The sequence below is a fragment of the Sorex fumeus genome, unplaced genomic scaffold (genome assembly GCF_029834395.1).
Source record: "Sorex fumeus unplaced genomic scaffold, SorFum_2.1 ptg000014l, whole genome shotgun sequence".
In the NCBI taxonomy this organism is placed as follows: Eukaryota; Metazoa; Chordata; class Mammalia; order Eulipotyphla; family Soricidae; genus Sorex; species Sorex fumeus.
The window spans coordinates 36,685,999-36,704,515 of NW_026606071.1; the positions used below are offsets into that span (position 1 = coordinate 36,685,999).

Genomic DNA, 18,517 nt, shown 5'->3' on the forward strand with positions numbered 1-18,517 from the left:
GAAGGTCACAGATTTTGGAAGCCATTTGTCAATTACCCAGACTTATGTGAACTTCACTTAGCTGGGTATGGGGGGTGGTTCAGGAAAAAAGCCCTGTGAGAGCTGACCCCCTCGGTGGCTGCCACAGCAGTCGGAATAGAAAGCTTGAAGCTCCTAGGTCTCCACAGGATATTCTGGAAGCACCTGTTTGCACTGGGCATGGGGCAAGGTGGGTCCAGAGGCCATTTTGCTACCTTTATTATTTATTTATTTTTAAGAAGCAAATGGGCTGGAGCGATAGCACAGTGGACGGGGCATTTGCCTTGCATGCAGCCGACCTAGCTGGCCCAAGTTCGATTCCTCCGCCCCTCTCGGAGAGCCTGGCAAGCTACCAAGAGTATCTCGCCTGCACGGCAAAGCCTGGCAAGCTCCCCGTGACATATCAATATGCCAAACACAATTAACAACAAAGGCTCACAATGGAGAGAGACGTTACTGGGCCCGCTCGAGCAAATCGATGAACAACGGGAGGACAGTGCTAAGAATCAAATAGGAGCTATTAGGGTGTTGCAAGCCCTACTCACGCAGGGATGTTAATCACAAATCATGCAACTCCAGTCATCGTGCTCTCTCTGCCATCTGGTTAGAGGAAGAGCCATGGATTATCCTACCTGACGATCACCCCCTTTATTCTTACTCAGCCTGTTCTCACCCACCCCAGCTGAGCTAACCCCAGAAGGGTTATTTAAGGATCTTGCATTACACACAGCCAACCCAGTTCTATCCTCAGCACCACCAGGGGTCAGTCCTGAGTACAGAGCCTAGAGTAATACTGGATGTGGCCCAACCCCACCCTCAAAAAAGGGAGGTGGGGAGAGAATATTTGGGATTTCGGTGAACAAGAGCTTCACATTTGATCCAACCTGTTCAATCCCATCTGTATTACCATAGTGGAAACAGCATTGCCAAATACTCTGCACCGCCACAGCTGCCCACACCTGTGTTCCAAACCCTGACACAACCCCCAGTGCTTCCAGCTGAGTTGGCCCCTGGCCTGATGAATCTGGCCACAAAGCACATGGATTTTCTCTCTAATCCAGTCTTCGCTGAAAGGCTGGTGTGTCTGGCTATCAGCTCTGCGAACGCGGCAGCGGAGGTCCACCAGATCATCTTCGTAAACGCAATCCCACTTGGCAGGGAGAGATCGTACAGCTGGGAGGGCGCTTGCCTTCCACGCTGCCGAACTGGGTTCAACCAGAGCCCTTCCAGGAGTGATCCCTGAGCACAGAGCCAGGAGTCAGCTCTGAACACAATGAGGGTTGCTCCCCAAATACAAAAAAAAAAAAATCAGCTGGTACCAGGACTTGAGCTCTTTAGAATCCTGAACTTCCTACATTTCTCAGATGCCCTCTGTGTATTCATTCATTTATCAGGACTCTGCCTGCTGGCCTCTTAGTGGACGGCCCTGGCAATAGAGTGAGACATGGCCTGGAGCGTTCATGGCAGCTTCCGCATCACGGCCAGTGTTTGCTCTGATTGCCCTCACTCCTAGTAAGTTCGAACTCAATGCACTCTTTGCCAGTAGCAGAGATTAGGTTTCTGAAAAGTGCAATGGGTAGTATTTGTTCGGTACCCTTGGATCTGGAGGTGGACAGGAAAGGAGTTGGGGCCACACCTAGTGGTACTCAGGACCTATTCCTGGCTCTGTGCTTGGAAGTGACCCCTGGCGGGGCTGCAGCAATAATAGAGGGTGGTGTATTTGCCTAGCCAGGAAGCGGGCACAGGTTCAATCCCCGGTACCCCATGGGATCCCCCAAGCCCTCTAGTAGTGATGCCTGAGTGTAGAGCCAGGAGTCAGCCCTGAGCACCGGCCAGCTGTGGCCAAAAACAAAAAATAAAGAAGCGACTCCCGATAGGACCATTGGTACCTCTGGTCACCTGTGTGCAAAGCAAGCACCCTCATTACCATCTCTGCCCTGTCCCCTGTACTGTCATCCAGATCCTAGACAGGTTTCTTTATCAGAGCCTTGTCTAGTTGGACATAGCACCCCTTCCTTACAAGGCTTTTTCAATTTCTTTGATTTTAGTGTGTGGAGGCCACACCCAGCCGTATGCTAATGCTGCTTCTGGCTTGGTGGGTGCTGGGGGTTCTCAGTGAGTGATGCTGGGAGCACCACACCATGCTGGGGGTTGAACCCGGGCCTCCCATAGCATGCAAGGCCTACACTGAGACCTCTATGAGTCACCTCCCTGGGCTGGAATGGGTGCTGTGCGTGGGCAAGGCCCAGGTTCAATCCCTGGCATCCCACAGTCCCCTGAGCCTTTGCCAGCATGACCTCCGTAGGCACTGAGCCCAGAATAGCTCTGAGCATTGCCAGGTAGGGCCTCCAAAAATAAACAAACACATGAAAAGAGAACAGATAAGTACCCAACACATCAGAGGCATTTCAGTGCCTATAAGCATAATTGCTAATGCCATCTAATAAATCCTGGTTCCACTTCTATGCACGCAAGGAAGGGGATCAGGAGGGGCAGGATGGCGAGGGAAGCAAAGTCCAACTGAAGCGAAACGATCATTCTATCTGGGGATTTCCCAGGTAAATTTCTCCTAGACAGGCCATTTCCCTACCTGGGTGGCTCCTAAGACTGCCCTAGGGGCGTGGGGGGCAGCAGTGGAAACCCTCGTGCGGGCATCAAGGAGGGACCTGGAGAAGCTAAGCCTGGCAGGAGAGGAAATAAGATTAAAGGTCTGAGAGAAGGCAGGAAGCGGAGCAGGGAGGGAGGCGGGAGGGCACTCTTGGCACTGCCATTCATTCCCTCTCATCTCGGCCTGCAGAGCCTCACTCCAAGCAGCAGTTCCTTCTGAGGCCCAGCCCCAGGCCCAAAGGGTTCTGGGAGCTCATGAGGGTTCACGCCACGCTGTGTCCTGAGGAGCACTCAAAGCCACCATCATTTTTGTGTTTCTCTAGGAGTCTGTCTCTGACCCACAGCCCTCACTGGAAACGCTCAGGGGCAGCCTTGCAGCAAAACCGTCAGTCTCAGGACCATGCTCGGCAGACTCAGAAGTGCTGCAAGCTTGGGGAGGCCAAGTAAGACCCTCCCGCACCCAGCACGCTCTTAGCACCCCGACCTCCACAGCCAGTTGCACACCCCAAGGACCAGGAGAAAAGTCCAGTTCCCTCTCCTGGCAAAGGGAATGGAGGAAGATAGTCCCAGGGGCCACGGGGTCTCAGATTGGAGGCAAGGGTGCATCCTCAAAGCATCATCTGAGGACGGCCGGCCCCAGAGCCCCGGGAACCCGGGCAGCAGGGGGTGCGCTGGGGGGTGAGGGCTGGCAGAGCCATGAGAGGGTCCAACAAGCAGCCACAGGGCCTAGTCGGGGACAGAGTCCAGGCTTCTGGGCTCCTGCTGGAGTTGTCACCCCCCAACATACTGTTTAGACAGAGCGGCAGAGAAGACGCAGACATCCTGCAGGAGGAGGCCTGTTTATTTCTGGCAGCCCCAGGCCCCACACACCACACCCCAACTCTGCACAGCATGAGGGCTGAACTCTCCCAGAGCCTCTGACTCCAGCCGGACTGGCCAGCGGCGGGGGTGGAAGGACACAGGAGGGGGGCCTGCGGGATCCTTGCCCCCCCCCCTCCCCGCCAGCTCCCTGGAGGATGGGGGAGAAGTTGCAGGCCACTCCCTGCCTTCCCAAGTCTGGTCCTCAAAGAAGCCCTGCCTGCCTCTTGAGGCCTGCTGACCGCTGGGCAAGGCAGGGAACCAGGAGACACCTCGGGGCCGCCACCTCCTTTAGCACACAGTTCCCCAAGCCCCACAGCTCCTGAGCTCTCCCATTGCCCGACCCGCACCCCAGTTTTCTAACCTCCCTCTAGACCCTGCTACCCGCAGCAGCCATGCTAACAAACCTGAGTTTTCAGTCCAGGAGGCGGCTCAGCGGGCACTTCCTTGCCGTGATCTTGCCCTTCCTCTCACTGGATGCAGTTTCCTGTTTTCCTCCTGGAGCAAGTGTCTCTCTTGCTTTTCCAGAGCTCGGCCTTTCTGAGCAGAATTCCTTTTTTTTTTTTTCTTTATGGGAGAGTTTTATAAAGAACGGTGCACGGAGGACCTCGCATGGTGCCAGAGACCAAAAGTGGCTGGCTGCAGGCAGAGCCATGATCCCCTGTCCTATCTTTCCATCCCTCAGACCCCTCTTTTTAGAGGGGTCAGTTGGCTGGAGGTAAGCCTCAGGAGTTTATCAGCGAGCTATTCAGCAAGAGCACAAGAGTTGCTTGAAACACAGAAGTTCATTTGGTCCCTTCATACGGGGTTGAGATAGCCCATCACACAGACGAGGAAACCAAGGCAAGACCACTTTATCAATTTGCCCAAGTTCACATAGCTTTAAAAAAAGGGGGGGGGGCTGGAGCGATAGCACAGCAGGTAGGGCATTTGCCTTGCATGTGGCCGACCTGGGTTTGATTCCCAGCATGCCATATGGTCCCTCGAGCACCGCCAGGAGTAATTTCTGAATGCAGAGCCAGGAGTAACCCCTGAGCATCGCCGGGTGTGACCCAAAAAGCAAAGACAAAAAAAAAAAAAGAAAAAAAGAAAAAACGGGCTGGAGTGATAGCATAGTGGGTAGGGCGTTTGCCTTGCATGTGGCCGACCTGGGTTCGATCCCCAGCATCCCATATGGTTCCCCAAGCACCGCCAGGAGTAATTCCTTAATTCCTGTAATTCCGCCAGGGAGGCAGGAATAACCCCTGAGCATCACTGGGTGTAACCCCAAAAGCAAAAAAAAAAAAAAAAAAACAGGGGCTGGAGACATAGAACAGCAGGAAGCACTCTTGCCTTGCATGTGGTCGGCCCAGGTTCGATCCCCAGCATCTCATAGAGTCCCCTGAGCCTGCCAGGAGTGGCCCCTGAGTGCAGAGCCAGGAGTAAGCCCTGAGCACCACCAGCTGTGGCCCAAAATAAAAAATAAAATAAAATAGAAACCAAAGGTCAGGGTAATGAGGGCTCAAGGAGTTGAGCACAGACTTGGTATGTGGGAACCCCAAGGTCTGATCCCCAGCACTGACTGCATGTGACCCCCAAAACAAGACAACAAACAGAAATAAAGGAGCCAAAGTGAAAGTACAGCAGGTAGGGAATAAGGTAAGACCATGTACATGACAGACCCGGGTTTGAGTGCCGGCATCCCACACGGTCCCCCGAGCCCCACCAGGAGTAACTTCTGCACATTGCTGGGTGTTGCCCCCCAAAAGACGAAGAGCACTGCCTTGGTTCTCAGAGTCAGACACCAGTTCTTCATCCTTCTTCATCCTCATGGAGGAGGGTGGAGGAGAATGTGTGCAGATGCCCGCCTTTCAGGGTAGTCCTGGGGTAGACCCCGGTAGCCCATAAATGGCTCCCCTGAGAGGTGGGTTCGCTGCTTCCCATTTTTCAGGCTGGAAAGTTGAGGCCGGGCGGTAACTTCCCCAAAGTCCCACACCCCGCTAGGGCCATCTGTAGCATCTCAACCAGAATATTGGCAATGGCATTAAGTGGAGAATGACTCGTCTTCCCAGATTCTGGGTTCCCGGAGAGCAACCCGGGCCTGCCCAGCCGTCATGTGATAGGATGGGGGTACGATGAAGATTCCCAGAGCATCCCTGGCCATGCAAGCCAACATCCCACGCACACACACACACAGAGCCGCTAGAGCAGGCTCTCAGGTGCTGGCCAGCCACCACTCTGGGGGATAAGGCGCCTAAACAGATTAGCCAGGCAGGCGGGGAGACCCGGGGAGGGGAGCTCATTACTATTCATGAGCTGCCTCCCCGCGGAGCCCAGGTCAGAGGGCTCCATCCTGGAGTGACCTCGGCTGGGAGCGCCCCCACCCCCGCCCCCATCCACTGGGCAAGGGGGCACGTGGGGAGAGAGTGTGGGCACAGGACTGTGGGGACCGAGCCCCCACCACCTCCAGGCTACCGCTCTGCCGGGGCCAGGTCCCACCCCCGGAGGCGGGGCTGGCCGGGAGGCTCCCAGCCTCATCCCTCCGGAACCGGCGGGCGGGCGAGCCGCCCCACGGCCGCCCCGCTGCGCTCACACCATGCCCTCAGCCGCCAGCACCCCAGGCATCATCACCCCACGGCCCTTGGGGGCGGCGGGGGCAACTCCCTGACACTCGGGAAGGCCCAGGCTGGGCACACCACACCTGTTCCTGACTGCCATGTGAGTTGCACCCCTGGGGCACCCTGCTCACTGCACTCTGCAATCTGACAGCACCCGTTGCTGGGGGTATCTCGGGGGGGGGGGGGGAGGAGGAGGAGGAGGAGGAGGAGGAGGAGGAGGAGGAGGAGGAAGAAGAGGAGGAGGAAGAGGAGGAGGTGAAGGAGGAGGGCAACCCTGGAATTAGAAGGGGAAGGGGCTGAACCTCACTTCAGAGGAGGGAGGGAGGGAGGGCAGGCAGCTGCCCAGGGATGCTGAGGTCCCTGTCTAAACTGGGGGCCCGGGAGTGTTCGGCTGGAGATGCAGCAGGTGGGGGCTGGACACAGGAATTGAAACAAGGACGGCTGCAGAGGACAAGACTTGGGGAGTAGAAGACACGGAGGGCGATTGAGGAAGAGGAAATGGTCGGAGGGGCGGAGAAAGAGGGTTAGCAGCTCAGGAGGGGTGGGGGAGGGCGTGGGTATTGAGGGGGCGACATCCTTACACTCAGGGCAGTGGGGAGGACTGCCGGACCCTCTAAAGGACTCCCTCATTCACGCCTCAGAGTCACACAGATGATCCCTGGGCTGGCTCCGCCCTGCACCCCCACCCCAGGGCCCTGTCCCCTCTGGTGTGTGTGTGTGTGTGTGTGTGTGTGTGTGTGTAGGGCAGGGGGACTGGAGAGCTGAGGACAGGGAAGGACAGTGACAGATCAGATGGCCACAGGCCCTGCCAGCATCTTCCCCCTTGCTCTCTGCTGCAGCCCCCAGGGTTGGGGTGCCCTTTCCTCCCCTCCAGGGCACACCCTGTCCCCCGCCCTCCCCCCCAGCTCCCAGGAAGGGCGCTGTTGCTAGGGGGTGTGCACGGCTGGAGTTTATGGGCTGGAAGTCCTACCCGGAGGTGGCTTACTGGGCGGAACTGGCCTCAAGGGCGGATGGAGCAGGGGATGTGGAGAGAGAGCACCCCACTTGCTCCAGTGCCGGACCAGGACTCTTCCACACCCCCACAAACCCCCCCCCACACACACACATACACACCTCCAATTCCGAGCAGCCGTCTGGCTCTAACCACTGGGCTAACCTGGGGCCCCTCACCTCGCGCCGGGCCCGGCATAGACTCACCAGCCCGCCCTCGCCTCCCTCCTGGCTAATTTCAAGGCTTGGCCAGATGGAGGCAGGGATGGCCAAAGGCTTGGGCGCTGGGTGGGTCTCCGCCTGCTGTCCAAACAGAGGCTTAAACACAGCTGCCCGGGCCAGCCCGGCAGATAAGGGAAAGGGGCGAAGGGGCCGCCATCCCCGCTGCAGCTGCCCCAATAATGCGTGTGCGCTGCCATTGTGAGGGACAGTTCATGAAAGGAAACCTGGGCATGAACGGAAAGACAGGGCAGAGGGGGATGGGACTCGCGCACACACACCCACACTCACACCAAACACACACAAACACACACACACACACACACACACACACACACACACCTCGTACCTGGGCCTGAAAGGAAACGCAGGGGGACGGGGGACGGGACCCCAGTGCGTGCACACACACACAGACACACAAACACAGACACACACACACACACACACCTCCTACCTGGGCATGAATGGAAACGCAGGGCAGAGGGGGATGGGACCCCCCCCCCACACACACACACACACCTCTCGTATGCAGGGCAGAGGGAGATAGGGGACGGGACCCCCGCGTGTGCGCGCGCGCACACACACACACACCCTCGTGCTCAGCAACCTGCAGGTGGGGGGCAAGGCCCCACCAGGACCCCCACTCTCACCCTGGCCACCCTGTTTCTCTCCCCAGGCCAGCCAGCAGCTGCTCCATCCCTCCCCCGGCCCAAGGCCCACGATGACGACACCCAACGGCACCCGGGAGATCCCCGGCCCCATTCCCGCAGGGGTCTTGGGGCTCTCCCTCGCCCTGGCCATCCTCATCGTCTCTGCCAACCTGCTGCTGGCCCTGGGCATCGCCAGGGACCGCCACCTGCGCAGCCCGCCTGCCGGCTGCTTCTTCCTGAGTCTGCTGCTGGCCGGGCTGCTCACGGGGCTGGCGCTGCCCACGCTGCCGGGCCTGTGGAGCCAGAGCCCGCGCGGCTACTGGTCCTGCCTCCTGCTCTACCTGGCTCCCAACTTCTCCTTCCTGTCCCTGCTGGCCAACCTCCTGCTGGTGCATGGCGAGCGCTACGTGGCGGTGTTGTGGCCCCTGCGGCCGAGGGGCAGCACGCGGTTGGCCTTGCTCCTGGCCTGGGCCAGTCCCCTGCTCTTCGCCAGCCTGCCCGCCCTGGGCTGGAACCGCTGGGCCCCCGGGGCCAACTGCAGCTCCCAGGCCGTCTTCCCCGCGCCCTACCTCTACCTGGAGGTCTACGGGCTGCTGCTGCCCGCCGTGGGGGCCGCCGCCCTGCTCTCGGCCCGCGTGCTGGCCACCGCCCGCCGCCAGCTGCGGGACATCCGGCGGCTGGAGCAGGCCGTGTGCCGCGGGACACCCTCGGCCCTGGCCAGGGCCCTGACCTGGCGCCAGGCGCGGGCGCAGGCCGGGGCCACGCTGCTCTTTGGGCTCTGCTGGGGCCCCTACGTGGCCGCCCTGCTGCTGTCCATCCAGGCCTACGAGCAGCGGCCCCCGCTGGGCCCGGGCACCCTGCTGGCCTTCGTCTCGCTGGGCAGTGCCAGTGCGGCCGTGGTGCCCGTGGCCATGGGGCTGGGCGATCACCGCTATACGGCTCCCTGGAGGGCGGCCGCCGGCCGCTGTATCCGGGGTCTGCGGGGAAGGGCCCCCCGGGCCAGCCCCGAGCCCGGTCCAGCTGACCACACGGGCAGCCTGAGTAGCGCCGACCTGACGTGAGCCGTGAGACAGGGCAGGGCCCCCCTCATCCCCCCCCCGCTCTTCCCAGGAGTCTCCAGGGACCAGCCTCCCCCTCTGCCTGCTGGACACCCCTCCCCCACCCCTACACTCCCAGAATAAAGCACCTCTGGCCGCTGGGTCCTTTTTGGTTCCTTATCTCAGACATGGGAAGTGGCGGGGCAAGGCCTCCCCCCGCCCAGGAACCAAGCTGGCACAGAGCTGGAGAACGGGTACGTGTCTAGGCGGGGAGCCCGGCCCACCACGAGCCCCACACCCGTCTGCTCCTCCCCGTGTTCCCAGCCACCACCACACAAGTCACACGGCCGTCTCTCTGGGAAGTATATTTTATTTACATCTTTTAAAATCTGTCACTAGTATTTCTTCCTCCTTTCCGCGCCCCCCAGATCTGGGAAGGGAAAGGAAGGTAACCACCAAGAACTACTCCCCACATACAAATTGCCCCCCACCCCCCCATGGCTCACACCAGCAAAGAAAAGCGAAAGAGAAAGAGGCCTCGGAGGGCCCCGCTGGGCTGGGTCAGGGGCCAGGGAAGGGGGACAGGCCCGAACAGGGTCTCTGGGTGGGGATGGGAGTGGGGGGGGGGGGGGGCGGGAGGGACCGAGAGGGGCCAGGCATCTGAAGGGGGGAGAGTAGTCCGAGCCCCGCCCTCCGCTTCCCTTCTGCGGGCACAGGCGGGGTGCCCCCCGCCCCAGGCACAGAGCCCAGGCGCAGCCCTTAGCGGTCAGGCCTCTGGACACAGAAGACTTTTGCTTTGTGGTCCCCCGACGTGGTCACCACCAGTGAGGCATCTCTGCGGGCAGAATGGCACGGGTGGGCGGGGCTGGGGACCCGGGGACCCAAAGAGGCCACCTCCACTGCACCCCAGGACCCCCGAAGCCTGGCAAGCCAGTGAAGGGAGCCTGGGGCTCGTAGGAGCCCCCCTCCGCCCCCGTCCCCGCGCCTTACTTGCTGAGGGCAAAGTCCAGGATCTCGGCAGTGTGGCCGCGGTAGTCGGTGAGCAGGCGGCCAGCACGCGTGTCCCAGAGGCGCACCACACCGTCCAGGCTGCACGTGTACACCACGGCTGTGCCCGCCTCCCACAACAGCTGCACGATGCCCGACTGCACAGGCAGAGAGGCGGCCATCAGGAGGGGCTCCCCGCGCTCCGGGAGGGTGGGGGCGGGAGGGAATAAGGCCGGGAGTTGCGCTCAGGTACCTGGTGCTGGCACTGATGCCGGAGCGTCTGTGTGGACAGGTCATAGATGGCCAAGGTCCCGTCCAGGTAGCCAACAGCGGCCAGAGGCATCCTGGACAGAGGAGGGGGGGCGCAGATTAGAGGAGAGATGGTGGGGGTGGGGGCAGGGCCTCCTGCCCCCTCCCCCCCCGCCCCCCGCCACTGCCCTGCAGCACTCACACGCTGCAGAAGCCCAGGGACTCCACCGAGTTCGACTCGCTCTCCTCGCCTTCACCCAGGCTGGGCTGGGGGGCCACCGTCTCAGGCCTGAAGACGCCCACCACCTAGGGGGCAGGAGCCTCAGAGGAGGGGTCTAGGGGGTGAAGAGGAAGGGAGGGAAGGAGAGAGGGAGGGAGGGGCCGAGGGGCCTCACCTTGCCAGTGGTGGCACTGACTAGCTTGGCCTGGCAGTCCACGGAGCCGGTCAGGACCAGGCTGCCATCCTGGTTGGTGGCCACGCAGGTTAGTGGGCCCTGGTGACCCTCGGTCCCTGGGAGGCGAGGGAGCGGGGATTCTTCCATCAGGCTCTTCCTCCTGCCTGAGGGCATCCCTCCCGCCCCCCCCCCCCCATGCTGTACCTTTCAGGACATGGATGGGGCTTCCCTGCTTCAGGTCCCAGATCCTGATGGTGCCGTCTTCATAGCCCACCACAGCACGCTTCCCTAAGGGACCAGAGGCTGCAGGTGACTCGGGAGGCGATGGGCATGAGCCCAGCGGGGGGGGGGAGGGGGGGGGTGCGGCAGAGGCGTGGTTCCGGGCAGGGGTGCGGGCTGTGCTGCCAGCTCCTGGCCCAGCCCAGAAGGAGCGGTGGGCACTGCACTCACCGTCAGGGAGGACGCGGCCACAAGTGGCGGGGCAGCTGGGGCCCTGGAAGGTCTTGCAGTCGCCATTTGGGACCTTCCACATCCAGGTGTTCCCGTCAGCCGTGCCCGCCAGCAGCACAGGGGCCCGGGGATGCCACTCCATCCACTGGGCAGAGGAAGGGGGGAGTGTAAACCCTGGCAGGGGCCTCTCTCTGTGCCACACCAGCACCCACCTGGGGCTGTGTGGCCCAGGGTCACCTGTTACCTTCCGGGAGGGCAAAGCTCCCGCTCACACCCCCCGGGAGCCAGGGGGCTCTTTCCTCTCCTTCTCCTCTTCTTCCTTTCTCGTCCTGAGCTGCCGCTCTCTCAGCATCCCCACTCCAAGCCGAAATGATTTTTTTTGGGGGGGGGGGGGGGTTCTCTTGGTGCTGGGATCAAACCCAGGGTCTTGTAAATGCCAAGTACACGCTCCACCACCAAGCTACACTCTGGTCCCCGAGCCTGACACATATACGTGTTTTCTTTTTCTCTTTTTGGCTTTTTTGGGTCACACCTGGCGATGCTCACAGCATATTCCTGGCAGTGCTCGGGGAACCACATGGGATGCCGGGGATCCAACCCAGATCGGCCATGTGCCAGGCAGAAGCTCTCCCCACTGTACTATCGCTCCGGCCCCGACATGTGTATCATAAACCCACCAGCAACGAGCCCTCCCCGGGTCAGAAGCAGGACACCAGGCCTTCTGTGTGTGCATGTCAGTTCATGCTCTCCTACCTTCATCCCCACATTCCACCCCGGAGGTCCCAGATGTGTGGTAATTCCCAGATGTTTTAAGTAATAGATCTTTTTGTTTTGTTCGGGTGCCACACCTGGCAGCGCTCAGGGATCACTCTTGGAAGGGCTCCGGGGACTATATAGGGTGCCAGAGATTGAACCCAGGGAAGTCGCGTGCCAGGCAAGTGCCTTGTCCTCTGTTGTACAGTAACAAAGCCATTTTCTCCCAAGCCTCCTGACGTGTGTTTCAAGGGCATCTGGCCACCAGTGAGGACTCCGGGGGCTGCACCTTGGTTAACTGACAGGCCGGAGCCAGCCCAGCACAGGGTTTGCAGGTGGCCTGTGTCCCATTCCCCTCCCCTACGGCAGGAGCTGCTCCCCTGAGCCCTGCCCAAGCTCTCCCTGCTTCTGAGGTCAGAGGCGATTCCAGGGAACAGACATCCTAGCCATTCCCTGGGGCTGCGCTGGTCGGGGTGGAAGCAGAACCCCCACACCATGCTGACCGCCCCCCCCCAACCCCCTTCCGATGAGCTCACCTCCAGGTCTCCAGCTTCAAAGGACCAGACCTCCTCCTTGGTGTCCACCTGCCACACTTTCAGGAGGCCACTCATGTCCCCCGTGGCCACTAAGGTCGAATCATGGCTGAACCCGGCACAGGTCACAGAGTCTTTGTGGCCTGCAAAGACATGCACCCGGAGGAGCCTCAGATCCCAGTGCTGGGAGCGTAAGACACCGGGAGAAGTAAGACACTGAGAGACGTAGGACACTGGGAAACATAGGACACCGGGAGACACAGCCACAGCCGGGCAAGAGCAGCCAGAGAGGAGGAAGCAGGGTGAGAGCCAGCAGGCAGGGTGGCAACTGCATTGCTGCTCCAAGCTGGGGGGTGGGGATGCCCCCAGCCGCCTCCTCTCAGGCACACAGGCAGCTGCTTCTCTGCCCCCCATGCCACCCCCCGAGGCTGGCCGCCCCCTCACCTGCACACTCAAAGAGCAGCTCCCCATCGCTGAGCCTCCACACAAAGGCCTTGTCGTCCTCACCGCCCGTCACGGCCATCGTGTTGGTCTTGGGGTCCAGGCTCACACAGAACACAGATGCTGTCCCAGGAGACATGACAGGCGTCAGGGACTTCTAGCCGCACCACCCCCCTTGCCCCCCACAGCATGGCTGGAACAGGGCAGACCCCCACCAGACGGTTCCCTGGCTAGCCCCCAAACGAGGGTGAAACAGGAGGGTCTTGTTGCAGGGCTAGGAGGGGTCTCCAGAGTGGGGGGGGGGGGCAAAGAACAACCCAAAGTCTGACCTTTCACCTATTAAGAGCTAAGTGTCGGGGCCGGAGCGATAGCAAGGAGGGTAGGGAGTTTGCTTTGCACCCGGGTTCCCAGCATCCCGCATGGTCCCTCCAGCACCACCAGGAGTAATTCCTGAGTGCAGAGCCAGGAGTAACCCCTGAGCATCACTGGGTGTGATCCAAAAAGAAAACAAACAAACAACCAGGGGCTGGAGAGATAGCACAGTAGGTAGGGCGTTTGCCTTGCATGAGGCCAGAGGTCAACCTCGGTTCGATTCCCAGCATCCCATTTGGTCCTCTGAGCGCCACTAGGAGTAACACCTGTGCATCACTGGATGTCAAAAAGCAAAAAAAAAAAAAAAAAAACCCAAAAAAACAAAACAAAAAAAAACAACCACCAAAGAGCTGGATGTCAAAGACTTCTCCCAAACATGCTCAAAAGGGAACACTCCTCTCTAACTTCCAACCATCCCATATCATTTACTAACTGTTCTTGGGGCTGGAGAGAGAGTACGGTAGGTAGGGGGGTCTGCCTTGCATGCTGCTTGCTTGAGTTTGATACCCATCACCCTAGATGGTCCCCTAAGCCCACTAGGTGTGATGATCCCTCAGGGTAGAGCCAGGAGTAGGCCCTGAGCAGGGCATGCACCCCCTCCCCCCCAAAAAAAGAACCAGTTTTGCCAAAGGCAGTCCCTGGAACAAATCTAAGCTGCTGGGGCTTCGGGGCTGGCTCAAAGGGACGGAGCATATGCGCTGCTTACAGGGGGGCTGGGTATGTGCCCTGCCAGGTGAGGCTCCCCCAAAACAAATAACCGAAATCATGAGAGATGATAAAAGCTCAAAAACTCCGAAACTGGAAAGTGCCAGCCAGGGAGATATGACTTAAGAGGCTGGAGCGCAGGCTTTGCAGGCAGCGGGACTGGGTGTCAGGTCCAGCACCACTGGGGTCTCTGGAGAGCCATAAGGAGCACCTCCCCCCAGCCCTCAACCCCCCCCCCAAAAAAAACACGGGAGCCTGGAGTAGCCCCTGGGCAACCCTAGGTGTGGACTCAAAACAAACAACCCCCAATGAGCCAGGGAAGTTGGAGGAGGAGGAGCCGATGGGGGGGGGACCAACCCTGCCACCAGCCCATCCCACCGGGGGCGGGGCTCTGCACCCCCCCCCCCCCTTCACACCAGCCCCTGTCCCGGCTCGCAGCGCAAACAGCTCAGCCCCCGGACGGACGGGAAGAGAGCAGCCCCTCGCAGCTCCTGCAAACACCCACCTGAGTGCAGAGCAAAGGTGACCTCGCTGTCATCCGGGCCCTCCATGCTGCCCACCACCCCCTCCTGGGGTTCCAGCACCCAGCCCTCCTCGTGTCCCTCCTCCTCCTCCTCCTCCTCCTCCTCTTCCTCTTCCTCGAAGTCGACATCTTCCATCTCCTGGGCCAGATCATCTGCTTGGGAAGAGGCGGGGGGTAGCGGGCAGAGTCTGCAACCGGACGGGGGCTCCGCTGGGCAGCGGGGCAGGGGAGGGGGGTGGGCGCGGGGCAGGGCGAGGTCAGAGAGCCGTGGGGGCGTTGGCGGCAGGCAGGCAGGCGGGGCGCCGGGAGGGGGGTGTGGGGGGCGCGGGGCCGGAGGGGTGCGAGCAGGAGCCGGGCCGGGGCCGGGGCCGGGGTGGGGGTATGGGGGGAGGGCCGAGGGGATGACGGGAAGGGGGTGTGTGAGGGGAAGGGCCAGCGGCGGCCGCGGGGGAGCCCCCACCGGGCCCGGGCCCGAGAACTAAGTGGGGCGGGGGATGCGGAGGGCGAGGGAGGTCGGCAGGAATGCCCGGTGGGGGGCGAGGGGGGAGCGGGGGTCAGAGGCCAGGGGCTGAGAGCGCCTTCCCGTCCCCCGGCCCGAGGAACGGCGGTTCTCACCCGGGTCCGGCGGGCCGGGATCCAGTTCTACCACCTCGATGATCTCTTCATCGCCGTGGAAACTTAGGGTCTCCAGTGGGGGGGTGTCAGCGGCGGCCCCGCTCTCCGATTCGGACTCCATGCGGCACCGGCGGCCGAGACACTTCTCTGGGCCCAAACGCCTCCCAGAGTCAGCCCTGCGCGACGACGCGGAACTCGAGCCCCGCCTCCCGGGAGGAAGTGGGCGGAGGCGACTCTGCCGGGGCGGGAAGAGCGACGGCCGCGGGACCAATGGGCAAAGAGGGCGACGGGCGGCCCCGCCAATCACCGGGCGGGACGGGGAGACGGGGCTTGGGGAGGGCGTGGTTTCGAGCACCCTTAACTCCGCCCCATCTGGCTCCACCCCCTCCCCCCCCAACCAGAGGGAAACAAGCGAGCGTGCGCGCCTGCTGGGTCTCCTGGGAAGAGTAGTTCTCCCGGGGTTTTCCGCTCGCCCGTGGGCTTCTGGGAGTTGTAGTTTCTGGCCGGTAGGCAGGCGGGGGAGGCCCCTTACGCAAACTACAATTCCCGGCGGGGAGCGCGGCGAAGCGGGGGGTGGGATCTGAACATGGCGGCGGTGGTAGCTGCTACGGCGCTCAAGGGCCGGGGGGCCAGAAATGCCCGCGTCCTCCGGGGTAAGGAGAGGGGACCGAGGGGTGGGCAAAGGCTGCCGAAACGCGCCCCCTCTGCGTTCCGTCCCCGCGGAACGGTCTTAGCGAGCGCAGGTCAGGGCTGCCGATGGCTGCGTGCACCCCCTGCAGGATGGTGAAGAAGGTGGGGGGCTCTGGGATGCTCTCTAGAGGTCACCGCCTCCCTGCCTTAAGGGCTCCGAGGAGGTTTGCCTGAGGGGGGTCTGGCTGCAAGAGGGAGCTCCGAGAAGGGTTTTTTATTTTTATTTATTTTTTATTATTATTATTAATTTTGGACTCCTGCGCTCCAGGTGGTTCCCACGCACCGCAGTGCAGAGGGACAGCCCCGGGCTGCTGGAGGCGCGGGATCCAGCCCGGGTAATTAGCAGTTTGACCTTGGGCGAAGCTCGGGCTTCAGGCTCCCGCTTTCTCTCCGAGACGGGAGGCGGGTGGCCAGGTGGAGAAGTGCAACGCGCTGCAGTTGGGAAACCTTGGCTCGGGTGTGCCTGCGTCTCCTTGTGGGTCCGTTCCCACTGCAGCCCTTCCCGCCCAGCTGTCCGGGGAGAGGACTAGGCGCCCCCCGCGAGCTCGCCCCCCCCCTCCGCGGCCCCAGGGTGCTGAGCCCGCAGTGACGTGGAAGTGGCTTCCCAATGTGCCACCTCGCCTGGCGATTTTCCCATTTGCTTTGGATTCTCCCTGGCACTTGTTACTCCCAACGGCTGTCGTCACTCTCCTCCCGCAGAATCCGACTCTCCTAGTCCTCCTCCTCCTCCTGGTTTTCCTCCTCCTCCTCCTCCGGGCTTTGTGCTCGTCCTTTCTTCCTGACCTTGCCTCCCTCCATCCACAGGGATTCTCTCCGGAGCCACCACGAACAAGGCTTCCCAGAACCGGACCCGCGGGCTGCAAAGCCACAGCAACCCGGAATGCAAGGAGGAGGAGCCGGAGCCCCTGTCCCCTGAGCTGGAATACATTCCCAGAAAGAGGGGCAAGAACCCCATGAAAGCCGTGGGACTCGCCTGGTGAGTTTTGACCGACCTTTGCCCACCGCTGTAGGGGGGGGTCAGGGTGGTAGTGGTGGTGTGGGGGGGGGGCTGGTAGCATCCATCAGGGGCCGGTGCGAGCAGGAAACACAGAAGCTGTAGGTGGTAAAATTCAGTCAAGGTGTTGGGGATGGGGATTGCTTGCGGAGCGCCAAGGACAGGCTGGGAGGTTGTGGGGGGTGTGGAGTGGCTTAGCTGTGGAGCGAGCTCTGCTCGTCTGATTGAAATTGAACTTATCTTCTTTGGGGGAGCAAGTCCCAAGGGAGCGCGCTCATAGAAACTGAGACTGGGAGGGGTCAGTTAGCGGCACAGGGGCTCCTAGGATTGCACTGACATAAGGAACTATCATTGAGGGGTGTTTAAAGGGAAATTTAGGGGCCGATCGACATGTGTTCTCTGTATTTGGGGCGTGTCTGTACCTCTCAGTGTCTCGTTTCGGTCTTTCGGAGAGGAATGTCACCTCTCCACCTTACAGAATAGGGATCCGAGGCTCAAGGCTCGGACCTGAGTTTTGTGTCTTTGGTTTTTTTTTTTTTTTTCTGTTTGGGGTGTGTGCGGGGGGTGGGGTGGGGGGGTCACGGTCACACCCGGCAGTGCTCAGGACTTACTTCTGGCTCTGCGCTCAGGGATCACTCCAAGGCAGGACTCAGGGGACCATAGCAGGTGCTGGGGGTTGAACCTGGGTCAGCTGCATGCAGGGCACGTTCCCTACTTGCCGTCCTATTATTCTGGCCCCAGACCTGGGAGTTTTGACCAAGTCTTAAACCCCCCCATGTGCTCCCCCACCCTCAAAGTGTCCTCCAAGGAGCAGATAAGAAGATTGAAAGGAGAGGGATTTGGGGAGGAGGGTAGGTTTAGGCGAGAGGAACCGGGTTGGGCTGTCTGGAGAATCCTGGGTCTGGCAATGGTGCAGGAATGTGTGTGTGTGTGTGTGTATGTATGTTTGTGTCTGTGTGTGTGTGTTGTGTGTGTGTGTGTGTGTGTGTGTAGGAGAGGGAATTCAGGCTATAGGGAAAAAGGAAGAGAAAAAGCGCGCAGAGACCTCCCCACATGGGGCCTTTTGTGCCATGCTTAGGAGCTGGGACTTGGCCGGGAAATGATGGCTCTTAGCTGCAGCAGGATCTGATGTGAGCAGCCAGCACAGGGGCCGACTCTACCCACGAGGTACCGCTCGGGTTGAGAGGGGGTGAAGCTAGCATGAGCTCCTCGCCGCCCCACCCTGCTGCCCCCAGCTCCTCCCAGCCCCGGCCAGGCCCCCAGCCCCATGCACGTTTCCCCACCCCTAGGGCCATCGGCTTCCCCTGTGGGATCCTCCTCTTCATCCTCACCAAGCGGGAAGTGGACAAGGACCGTGTGAAGCAGATGAAGGCTCGGCACAACATGCGGGCATCCAATACGGGCGAGTATGAGAGACAGAGGTTCAGGGCCTCCCTGCAGCCAGCCCGGGCGCCCGAAGGCGACTCGAGGGTGCAGACTTGAGACCCCCGCCCCGCCAGGTCAGCCGGACTGTGGCCTCCGCATCACCACCGCCCCCACCTCTGCCCGCCACCTCCTCCTCCCGCTTGCTTGGCCTCTTGCGGTCCTTGCCCCCCCAAAGGCCACCAGAGGGCGCGTGAAGCACAGCGGCCACTGCTGCCCGCCCCTGCCCTGCCCGGCCCCGCCCCACCATCAAGGCCACCCAAGGCAAATAAAAGCCCAGTGTGTGAGTGGAAAGAACCCGGCCTGGCTCTGTGCGTCCCCGGGAGCGGAGCGGGGCAGGGCCGAGTCTCACGAGGGCACACCCTGGCACAGAAACTCCCCGCGCAGGCGACTTGGAGGGACCCCAGAGAGA

The 18,517-nt window shown here is 61.1% G+C and overlaps 3 protein-coding genes and 1 non-coding gene across 5 annotated transcripts in view; 2 read left to right on the forward strand and 2 right to left on the reverse strand.

Moving 5' to 3' along the window:
* Nucleotides 1-523: 523 nt before the first annotated feature.
* On the reverse strand, nt 524-657 carry LOC130021194 (U8 small nucleolar RNA). The gene has a single exon (XR_008792099.1). It is a non-coding gene; the product is annotated as a U8 small nucleolar RNA (small nucleolar RNA).
* Nucleotides 658-8,010: 7,353 nt separating this feature from the next.
* GPBAR1 (G protein-coupled bile acid receptor 1) lies at nt 8,011-9,000 on the forward strand. The gene has a single exon (XM_056111984.1). It carries the CDS (start codon nt 8,011-8,013, stop codon nt 8,998-9,000), a length of 990 nt encoding a protein of 329 aa, XP_055967959.1.
* A 437-nt stretch (nt 9,001-9,437) lies between these two features.
* AAMP (angio associated migratory cell protein) lies at nt 9,438-15,201 on the reverse strand. Of its 2 annotated transcripts, none has more exons than XM_056111622.1 (11): nt 15,000-15,201; nt 14,367-14,540; nt 12,788-12,907; nt 12,347-12,486; nt 11,058-11,202; nt 10,812-10,895; nt 10,608-10,723; nt 10,415-10,518; nt 10,217-10,307; nt 9,967-10,121; nt 9,438-9,811 (listed from the first exon to the last, which is right to left on the reverse strand). In XM_056111622.1, exons 1-11 carry the CDS (start codon nt 15,118-15,120, stop codon nt 9,736-9,738), a joined length of 1,326 nt encoding a protein of 441 aa, XP_055967597.1. In that variant the 5' UTR covers nt 15,121-15,201; the 3' UTR covers nt 9,438-9,735. The 2 variants fall into 2 exon arrangements, with proteins under 2 accessions (XP_055967597.1, XP_055967599.1); XM_056111624.1 differs by having other exon boundaries at nt 14,367-14,537; nt 15,000-15,199.
* A 350-nt stretch (nt 15,202-15,551) lies between these two features.
* The window catches only part of PNKD (PNKD metallo-beta-lactamase domain containing), a 90,572-nt gene continuing 87,606 nt past the window's right edge, over nt 15,552-18,517 (forward strand). Inside the window, exons 1-2 of the mRNA XM_056111625.1 lie at nt 15,552-15,652; nt 16,494-16,665. Of these exons, the coding sequence (XP_055967600.1) occupies nt 15,586-15,652; nt 16,494-16,665 (239 nt within the window). The 5' untranslated portion in view covers nt 15,552-15,585. The remainder of the gene's footprint in view (nt 15,653-16,493; nt 16,666-18,517) is intronic.